This window comes from Morone saxatilis, unplaced genomic scaffold (genome assembly GCF_004916995.1).
Source record: "Morone saxatilis isolate NCDOM2014 unplaced genomic scaffold, NCSU_SB_2.0 Contig20, whole genome shotgun sequence".
In the NCBI taxonomy this organism is placed as follows: domain Eukaryota; kingdom Metazoa; phylum Chordata; class Actinopteri; family Moronidae; genus Morone; species Morone saxatilis.
Window position 1 is genome coordinate 1532795 of NW_023339763.1, and position 11465 is coordinate 1544259.

At 37.9% G+C, this 11465-nt stretch overlaps 1 protein-coding gene across 1 annotated transcript in view; it reads left to right on the forward strand.

Annotated features, from left to right (window-relative positions):
- Positions 1-6615: 6615 nt before the first annotated feature.
- mcama (melanoma cell adhesion molecule a) overlaps positions 6616-11465 on the forward strand; it is a gene marked incomplete in the record, with an annotated part of 52108 nt that continues 47258 nt past the window's right edge. Inside the window, 1 exon segment of the mRNA XM_035667303.1 lies at positions 6616-6833. Within this exon segment, the coding sequence (XP_035523196.1) occupies positions 6770-6833 (64 nt within the window).

An 11465-nucleotide genomic window follows, 5' to 3' on the forward strand; every position in this document is an offset into this window, starting at 1 on the left:
ATATATATATATATTGTTTTTGGTTAATAAAAACTGTAATCTTTTTAATCCTTTTATTTTTCTTTCTCTTTTTTGAGTTCCCGTATAAAATATGTGTGAATTTTAACCATTAAATCTTCAGTTGGACACCATTATCTCCCCTCCCACACCCTCTCTCTCTCTTCTGTCTTTCAAGCCACATAGCAGAATAAAGAAGACAGGAGAAGTTGAGGGGGAGGCTCATAACAAAGAGGCACATCTGATTTAAAAATACAGTAGAGGAGAGATTTGGCAGAGGGGGGCACTTTCCTCTCCATTACAGGGGGAGAAAAGGAGGATTTCAGACGGCGGTTTGGGATTTCTGCCCACTTCAAAGGCTTTTTCACACCAGCTCCTCACTTTCTTTCCATTCTCGGAGAAAACAGACGTTGTTTCAGTGATATTTGTGTGGCCCCCTCATGTCTGTGAGCCAAGAATTAAAGAGACAAATATAGATTTTTTTTACTGCCTTGAGTTCTACATCCATGCTACATGTAGCATTCTCAAAACTGTGTGAGGAGTATTTACTTCAGTTAGTGTTGGAAACACTGTTACAAATCTAGAAACCTGTTAGCTTTAGACTTGGTGTATTAGTTTGTTGGTTAGACTTGGTGTATTAGTTTGTTAGACATTGTATGTTGAATTCTTCTGCATGTTTTGTTTTCTGTATATTTTAGTTATAATATGTGTAATTATATTTAATACTAATAATAATGATACTGGAGGGCAAGAGATGTGGATTGGAGGAAGTTATGAGAGGCCATAGTTCGTCAGGGCGTCTGCTCTGAGTCTGGGGGTGTGTGATCATGAATCTCAGGCATGTTATGCTCTCGTAAGTTCCCCTCTTACGGCAGGTGAAGAAGAAGATGACGAAGAAGAGACGAGGCTGGCCTGTAACCATCTGTCACGGATGGAGCACATGCCTGTCCACACCCCACTGAGGACGGCAGCAGGGTGAAATGACTGGGAAGCCCCCCCCCCCAACTGCAGGGAGAAATGGGTGCAGACACATCGCTGATAGCTCGTATGGATCTAATATGTCGATGTATTGGAGGTTGGGGAAGACGCCGATGTTGTTTTACTTTCTGTTTCCCACCAACTGTCAACAAACAGTCTCTTTAACTATGATTGTTCCCAAAGCCTTCTACCAAGTAGTTTCCCTGACCTTTAACCTTTAAGTTATTTTAACTCAAATCATGTCACTTGCTTGTCATCATGAAGGATGACAACAAACAGCATAGTTTGTTGTTTGTTGTCAATATTTAACTTAAGTACGTTATGTAAGTCAACTTATTCTTTATTTTTCTTTTACTGGAAGTCCTGTGTGAGAAAAAAAGAATGTCCTAAAAAATCGTTGTTATGCTGTTACGGACACATTTAGACTCAATGATAGGCTTAGAAAATTTGAAAAAAATTAATTTATTGATTTTTAATGCCCCCTTTAGATGTTTCTATACTGATTTGCCACCATAATGTAAAGTTTTTGAGTTCAAATATCCTAATTTTCAAGCAAATATTGATACTGTGACTGACACCCTATGAACATTTTTCTCAATCTGCCCCTGAAAAAGTCAAATGAAGGTCAGTACAGGTTGATGAAAACAGCTGTTTTGTGGCTATTTCTGCATCCAAAATGAGCGATCAGAGAGAAAATGGAAATAAAAAATAAAAAATCCCAGTTTTTGTGCATGAAAAAAGATTATTTATGTCTTAAATTACAACTTTTCATAGTGAAAGTGTATAAAATCTTTATATAAATATATATAAATCTTAATTGGTCCCAGATTTAGTTAATCAGACCCTTCTAACCAGGGCGTGCTGAGGTGGAAAGAGCCAGTGGAGAGAGTGTGTGGGCCAACGTTTTGAGGAGACGTCTGGTTAGAATCAGGCCTCATGAGTAAAAGGTAGATAGATTTCATGTGAGAGATGGTTTCCTCCAGAGTGGAGTGAGAATTTGGCTGAAATCCAAACCAAATATTCCCTGATACGAGGTTTAAGATACACTTTTACACACAGCTGCTGCTGCCGTCTTTGTCTTCAGCGTGAAGCTCATATGAGGTTTCATTGTTGAGTTCATCACAGGTGCTTTCTCCTACCCTCGTACCCACGATACAAAAAAACATGCAGTGTGTTTTATGTGTTATTTTCCTGTATGTGTATTTGAATATTTCTGCATACTGGGGTCCGTACTTCATGTTACCCTCTCCATAAGTCAGTGCCCCACTCGTGCCACCCCGATAGTCAGGACACACTCCAAGATACGATCCATTAGCCTAACTGTTATATAAATGCTTAATTAAACTCTGGCTGATGTATTTTCTTCCTTAATGGGAGTAGATCGGTGCACAGATACACACATAATCGCCAATTTTTGTCGCTTTTTGTTGGAGAAATTTCCGATTCTAGTATCGGTAGCGAAATAACTCTAGGAACCACTGGGTTAAAATACATCTTAAATAGATATTTGCTAAAATTAATAATAAAACTGTTCAAAATCAGGTTTACAAAGTGCTTTACAGGGTAAAACAACAGGAATCAAACACTATTGCACCATCAGTAACAACATATAGAATAAACAATAAGCACTGTAAAACATGGCAAAAGATAATACAATAAAAACAATAATGATCTCAACCTTAATCTAAACCAAACTGTGTTGCTTCAGTTTAATGTTTGTTTATCCTGACAGCATAAAAACTATAAATCCACATCAAATCAACCACATTAAAGAGAGGAACTCAACAACCACAGCTATTAATTATTAGAAGTTAATGTTAAATTAATCTTTAATCACCCAATAATGTGTATCATTACCTGATACTGTAGGTTTCTAGTCTCACATCCATACAGTGATGCTGAAGTCCATCACAAACAGAAACTCATTCAGTAATCTGGGGTTCAGTCTCTTTCTCAAGGACATATCTACATGCCGCTGGGGGGGAGGCGGGGATCGAACCGCCAACCTTCTGATTAATGGACAACCCTCTCTGCCTCCTGAGCCACAGCTGCACACCATCACCACATTCCCATTGTCCCTGCTATATCATGTTCAGAAGCACTTCCTGGTGAACCTACAGGACTTTACAACTGTCCTGTAACCACAAGATTTCCGTCTCCATGTCTAATACCTGTCCTGCGTCCACAGCTGTACGTGTGTGTGTGTGTGTGTGTGTGTGTGACGGCAGCCGGACAGCTGGGTGACCGAGTCCAGGAAGCTTTTCTGCTGCAGCTGTTCGTCAAGGTGACTCTACATTCGGTGATGGAAACACCAGAAGTCAGCTCACTTTACTGGAGGAAGTCCAGTGAATCCAACCTCCTACCTCCTACCTCCTCACTCTGAACGCTGCATTGTGTGCTGCTTTAGTCCTAATTTATTCCTATTTATTCCAACATAATCCAGGTTGATTTTTAATTAGAAGAATATTAATTAGGCCATGTATTTCCTGTAGAAAATGTGTGGGCGAGCTAGAAACAGCTGGATGTAGAAACACTAACATTTATACGGTTGCTCGGGTGTTTATTACTGCTGGATGATCAGACGTTGTTGTCTTTTCTTTATAAACACTATTTATTAGTTTTCTTTAACAGTTAAGAGTTACTTAACTGATGGAGGAAACTGATCGTCTTAAACCGTTTATGAGTTTATTAAAGATATAAAAGATATTTGATTTGAGTAGTAGTAACTACAAGTATTTATTGTTACGGTAACTTGGCTATATTAAGTTAATTGGACTAATTCCAGTCAGTTAATTGAAGTTATTCTCATATGCAGCATTTCTCCAAACTTATTTAAAATATGTGAACTGAATTTATCTGAATAAAGTCACTTAAATGCATCTTCTACCACTAAAGTTGAATTTACTTTTACTAGTTCATAGTTAATTGATTATAAAAATGGTAGCCAATTCATTTTCTTATTTGTTTTATGTGACAAACATAAAATATTTACACTTCATCACGGGTCATTACGGATTATTTGGATGCATAATTGGGCTGTATGATGATAAATAAACTGAAATATACAGCAGCAATATAATGCTTATATTTTTATAATGATTCTTTAAGTCAACTTAAAGAAATGAGTCAATGGAACAAACTGGAATTATGTCACCTGTATGTAAAATACTGTGTGTAAGTTCACTGAAAACAAGTGAGGTGCTTCAACAATTAATTTTTGAGATACGTTTAATTGATGTGAATGAGTGACTCCAGTTTTTTGGAGGATTAAGTTACGTTAACTTACTTCCCAAAAGCACAAAAACAGGATATAACAGTGACAATAATGTCAAACAAAGTAACAACACAGCAGTAGAAAAAATAAATATACGAATAAAAACGAAAGATAAACAAATAATCATTACATTGTCGCTTGTAACTTTTCTTTATAATCAATCAATAAAGTTTATCTAATGTTGTATATAAGGGAGTGTTGAGCTGCTTTTTAAACTGGACCACAGCAGTCTGAAGGGAGAGAGAGCCTCCACAACTTCAAAGGCACAGTCTCCTTCAGTTTTAAGCCTGAGGGCGGGGAGGTACAACCAAACGTCTCTCAGTCAGAGGATTAGAGACCAACTGGTGATATAGGACAGCAGTAGCTCCCTAAGCAGGTGTCTGACTAACCAGAGCTGTAAAAAGTGATCACAAGTCACTAAATAAGTCATAATGGAGTTGAAACATGTAGAAATAATAAGCATTTTGTCCCAGAACTCATAACTTTTGTGGATAAATTCAGTTTTACCTCATGAGTGGGTTCAGGTTGTGTTTCTATCACAAAAACAATAAAGTGTGTTTTTTTAATTTCACCTTTATTTTATCAGGAAGGCCAGTTGAGATTTGAATGAAATGTAAAATCTCCTTTACAAGAGAGAGACCTGGTTATGGAAGCAGCTGTACAAAAGCACAACAACAACATAAAGTACAAAAATCCACATTAAAAACATTAAAAATGTACTAAAAAACAGTCCTCTCTGGAAAACAACCACATTCCTCCGTCGCCACATTGTTTTTGATGCCCTTTAATTCATCAATGGATATAAAAGTGTCTAAATTAGTAAGAAAGTGCAGTCTTACCCACATCCGGTGTGTGAACTACACCATAGCTTTTGGTCCTACTTGCTTTATATCAGCACATCTGCTATTTAACTATCAGTTAATGACACATACATCAATAATAGGCCCAATTTAACACACGATCCATGAGGATAAAGCACATAGTATCTGTATTTTAGTAAGAGTACTCTCAGAGACTCCCCAGAATTTGACAAATAGTGCTTTTAGGGGAGCTCATGTCTTATTAAGAGGAGCCAAGCTCACCCTGACTCCCCTAACACTGCCCACATCTGTCATAACTCAGGGTACATTAAAAAGCAACCAGCTGGATGAACGCAGCTGATAACTACCAGAGCTGAGACAAAGAAGGGATATATATATATATATATACACAGATATGCTGCACTTGGTGTGGAGGAGACTTTTTAGTTACTATCTCAGCCATCAGCCTAACAAACAAACAAACAAACAAACAAACAAAGGTTGTTGTTTTCTACAATTCTACAAAGTGCCAACATGAGTTTGGTAGTTTACAGTTTGCTAAGCTACGCTAACTGCCTGAGTTAGTTGGTATCAGCAAAGATTTCCCAAGATAGTCAAACTATGCCTTTAATTTACTTGAGTAAATACAGCTGCATGCTCTTTTTGCTGCCTTCAGAAGAGGTTGTTAGTCCATATTACCGCTCTGCTCTCGTGGTATCCACAACCTCGTAAGTGGAACGTTTGCCGACGCTTTCAGAGATGATAAAATGTTGAGTTGTCTCGTCATTATTCCTTTGTATTTGTATTTCCTGCACTACGTCACCCGCCTGCTAGCTTGCTTACCTGAACGCCAACCATATTGTGTGCACACTTCCCCTGTCATAACCAGAAACTCATGAGCTCCATTTGAAGGCAGCATTTATCACATTTTCTCCACCGGAAAGGCACTCTGGATGGCACTTCACCAGGTTTTCTCCACCGAAAGGACAACCTATGGGGAACTTTATGGTCTTTTCTTCACTGGAAGGGCAACCTAGAGGCACTTTATCACAATTTCTCCACTGAAAAGCAACCTAGAGGGCACTTTTTCATGTTTTATCCACTGGACAGGAACCCTAGAGGGCACTTTATCATGTTTTCTTGCACATTATGCCCCCATCAAGTTGCCACTATCATGTTTTATCTACAATAGGGGCATCCGGAGGGCACATTTTGCCTTTTCTTTTCTCACGACCTCCCTTCCTCTCACTGCATGAAAGTTTCAGTTCTTCAAAATTTAATTCAGGGCGTTAATGCATTATTACCTTCAACCACTATGGAAATGTAAATAAAGTGCTCCAGTTAAGCTGAATTGAGCCAACAGGCCATGTGATTGGGGCTAAAAGGTGTGCAGGCTGATAAGGTAAAGGCTTATTATCGTGACCTTGAGGACTTTCTACCAAAAAATAGTAGCTGCGTGAATTAGGAGAGGACGTAGTTTGTAGCAGAGGAAAACACTGATAAGCTGCTTCTACCACACACACACACACACACACACACATAAAGCCCCACAATAGGAGGAGGAGGACCCCGCCAGCCTGAGACTTTAATTGAGCTCCCTCCTCCCTCCTCCCTCCTCCTCCTCAGTCTCCTCCGGGCTGCGGGCTAAGTTCTCGTCGACACACCACTTCAGTTCACATTATTTCGGACTGGATACGACAAGCAGCAGCAGCCAGAAGACATGGCTTTCCTCCTCAGAACATTTCTACCGCTGTTCCTTCAGGTCTGCCTCCTCAGCTGGAGCGGTGAGTGCAAGTTAAAACGCACATTTCTTTCATTTAAAAGCAGTTTAATGAAGGAGGATAGGAGCCAGTGGAGTTTGAATGAGGATACAACGCGTGTGTGCTCTCCTTCGGATGCTCCAACCGAACCTCTCTCACACTAACGGAGGGTTTTAGTTCATTTAAGCACAATTCCCTCGAATAAAAGTGTGTTTTTGCTTCGGTAATGTAACTTAAACCTCTTGTTGAATTGGTGACACTTTTTTAAAGCATCTCTGCTCCTGTTTTTTTTTGGTTGTTTTCAGTCGAGAGTCGTCGTTAAAACATTTAAAGGTGTAATTAATTACTGCGTAATTGACGGTCCAATTAACCTACCGACGCGTATCGGCGCTGTAGGCTGTGTCTGAGCACGCATGGGGCATGTGAATGTTGTTGTTTTTTTAAAGGGTTGTGTCTTAAATTGTTGTCTGGATAAGTTATTAAAGGTTTAATAAGACTGCTGTAAACATCTGAGCAACCACAGCGGTTAGACCGCAGGACCGAACTGAGCTAAGAGTCCAAAGAGCAGGACATGGTTCAGTGTTTGAGTCTCGGTGATGTTTTTTAAAGTGGGAAATAAAAGCACTGTGATGGAGGAGGATGGCTTTACAGTGGGATAGTGGACAATGTGTGTGTTTGCTCCTCTCATTGTGAGAACCAGCCTATATTCGCATTGTGATGTGTTTTAAGGAGTTTTAATGGTCAGGAATTGTATGTAGTCATTTAGTTTGGACTGCAAATAACTATTATTCTCATTTTTAACTAATCTGGATATTATTGTTTCGATTAATTGTTTAATAGTGAAGAAATGGTCAAGGTCAAGTCCTCAGATGTGTTGTTTTGTCAGAACTAGAGACCAAAATCCAAAAAATATTCACTTTAGAGTGATGTAGAACAGAGAAAATGATTACTTAATTAATTGATTGATTGTCACAAATAAAAATAATAAAATGTCAAAATTCTTTGATTTGAGTATTTTCTGATTTCTTTAGTCCTCTGTGACAGTAGTTCCCAACCTGGGGGTTGGGACCCCCACTAGAGGGCGCCAAAGCTTCACAGGGGGGTCGCAAGGCCTTCTTGTTTTTTTGTCTTGTTCTTTGGTTTTATAGTAAAGTTTTTAATATAATATGAAATATACATAAAATATGTCACTTAGTCAGTTTAATAAATGATAGAAAAGGTGTCCCTTAACTGGTCTATGATAGTAAACTGAATATGAACTAATTAATTTATCGCTTTTAGTCATTTTTTAAAGAAAAAACATATAATTTGTCATTTAGGTTCCAGCTTGACAACGTTATGAATTGCTGATTTTCTCCATTTTATATATCTATTAACAGAATATGTTTGAGTTTTTGGACTGTTGGTTTGACTAAATAACACGTGGAGATGTCGCCTTGGAGTCTGGGAACTATTTCCTGACACTTTATTGAGCAAAACAATTCATAGATCTGCAGTTTAACAGTTAATGTTTGATTAAGGGTGGGAAAAGACCGTCGGCAGCGAGGTGTGGTAATGCAAATATACAGTAAGGCTACGTGTACATGCGCTTCCTATCAGACAGTGTTGACCTTTTCTCAGCGTCCATTCAACCGTTTGAAGGAGCCCAACTGGTGCAATGCGAAGTACCAAGTTACGACACCATTCCTTTCCTTCCCTTTGTGCGTCAGTCGATACCAAGTACTCATCCGATATATGTGCGTTAAGGAATAGATAGGCACTGTATATTATTATTTTTTAATAAGTGTATACAAGCCATCGACACATATAAAGATGGACGACATGACAGTTAAACAAAAGTTAAGCCGAAACAGCTCTATCGCCCCCTGGTGGCTGACTGCAGTATAGGTAATAATACCTGCTGTTGGGATAGAAAAGTACAATAAGTAGTTCTTATCACACTGATTTAATTCTTTCTGATAAGTTTGGATTTTTAATTAGTTATTTGAAGATATATAATAAGGGGGTTTCAGTCAGAGTCAGAGAAGGAGGGGTCATGACTTGGCTATCCTGGAGAAAGAAAATGGCTAATAATAAAACACGTGGTATCGATGGGATCAAAGACAACACATATTTGCTGACCTGGTTCAGCATTTTAGGCTGTATCGGAGGGATGTCCGATACTGTTATTGGTATAAAGAACAACTCTATTGCAGAATCTCTGGCTTGTAAACACTCGTACCATAAAACGTTGCTCGGAGCATCCATTCTCAATTTCTAGAGCGTTACATCGAGGAATCCCCAGAAGATACTAACTAGTCTCGTTTTCAGGTGATTATACACTAATGAAAACACACCTGTGGTTATTATATTAGATTCCTACCACTAGATCCTCCCTGAAACTTACACACTTGACCTTTAAGGCGGACGTCATGTTCACTGCTGGATTACCGAACTCAAGCAAGCTTTACTGTGCGGAATTAAATGTAAACCATCCTCCATCTCCATGTAGCATCTCACAACAGGACAACACTCACTCTGTCTTGACCTTAAACCTCTTTTTTCCCATAAATCCCTGTTTTTTTACTCCCATCAGCCTTGTCTTAATTGGGTTACCGCCTTTTAATCCTCATCTTCCCTCTACCTCCTCTGGAGACACAGTAAAGCTGTCTGTTTTTGGATTAGGTTGTTGGTTAGCGGTGGAGACCCCCGTGCCTTCTAAAGAGCTTCTAAACCTAAAACTGACCTCCTCCCCTAATGCCCCCCCCCCACGAAAGGGCACTTACTCCAATACAATTTGTGGCTAAAAGCATTTCTCCTGCGTGGAAATAAACCCAAAACATGTAGCTCAGTTGATGCAACCTCTTATTGATTTCAGCGTTCATCAGTATGATGCTCATGTTGTGTTACAGGAAGGAGCGAGTGGTCCGGGCACTGCGGTTGTGCAGTAAATCAGAGCAGCGGAAGAGCTTTTATTTATTTATTTTTACGATGACATTTACAGACAGAAAGTAGACACAAAGAACCGGCTTACTTAGTTCATGCCATTGTGGAATATTTTCATCCTTCAGTGCATTTCAAGGCTCTGAGAGTCCTTAAAGTAGGATTTATTTTGTTGGAATGGAAGACAGGCGTCCTTTTATTTACTAGATAAAAGCCCAGAATGATGGGATGACAGTAAATTAGGGTTATTTATGTATCTCACCCAAATGATTCAATGCTTATTTAGTTTAATTGATTGTTGTAAGAATGGAATGATACCCGATATTATCGCGATTAAAACACTCAATAAGTTTATCGTGATGAATTTGTATCATCAGGAATTGTTGATTTCCTGTATATAAAAGTAATTAGTTACTAAATAAAGTCATTGTAATCTGCTTCAGTTCTCTTATTAATGCAAACAGTTCATCAGTAATATTATTTTAGTGTCGCTGTGGGACAAATTAATCTAGTTATTAATACACCCGACCACCAGAGGGCAGCAACGAGTAGAGTTTCTACCTGTTAGCTACACTTATTTTCTTGGTTAGTAGAACAGAGGATTTTGTTGAAGACGAACAGATGTAAACATTAACTGAGCTAAACTGTAGTAGTTAGTTAATAAATATTTTTAAGATGTTATTAATATAGACGACAATAAATATATCGCACAAGATGAAACACAACAAAACTAAACAAGAACAACAGGATCTGTTCAATGATTCATATAATAAGACAGTACCAATACATAAGGAACTAAAATATACATAATAACATTTAGAAATGTAATTTAATATTCATAGGTATGTTTTTATTATATTAAACGTAATGTTTTAGTTTTACACAATATGTGTGACGTTTTTCAACACAAAAGTAATTCAGTTCATTATTCGTTGTGATTTATATGTAGACGGTAGATTTATTAGTATTCTGATTAAATTAAAAATGAAAAATTCAATTCAATTACTCAAACTGCCACTTTAATGATTGAGATATTCAAATTGTTTTTGACCACAAGGTCAGACAGCTTAAATAGGAAACTACACTTATTTCAATATGATAAATTAATGTATAACTGTGCTGCGTATGGAACCGCAATACTTTTAGGGTTGTGACCAACATAGATTATATTAAACTGTCAATCTATGAATGTTTAATCTGATTTTCTTAGTCTTGTAAACTCATTCTTTGATCTGATTATATTAGACTTCCTTCACTAGGGCTAACGATGAATGTCATCATTGATTAACCTGTTGGTCATTTTCAGTTGTTTGGTTCAGAACAATGTTGTTCACTGTCTCACAAAGGCTCAAGGTGACGTACTCAAATGTCCACAACCCAAAAGACATTCAGTTTACTGTCACAGAAGATTAAAAAAAAAGCAAAATATTCACATTTGATTGGCTGAAATCTGAGAATTTGATCCTTTTTTCTTTAAAAAATGACTCAAAATAATTAATTGATTATTAAAATAGTTGACGATTGATGTAATAGTTGACAGCTCTCTTATTGTTGCAGCTCTACTTATATTTGTATTATATTTAGGAACCTGGGGGTTGGGACGCCCACTAGGGGTCGCCAAAGCTTCATGAGGGGGTCGCGAGACCTTCTTGATTTTAAGGCGTGTAAGAAAACTTAAATAATAAACACATTAGGCCGATATCTTAGCAATTTGGTTTGTTTCTGTGAAGAAAA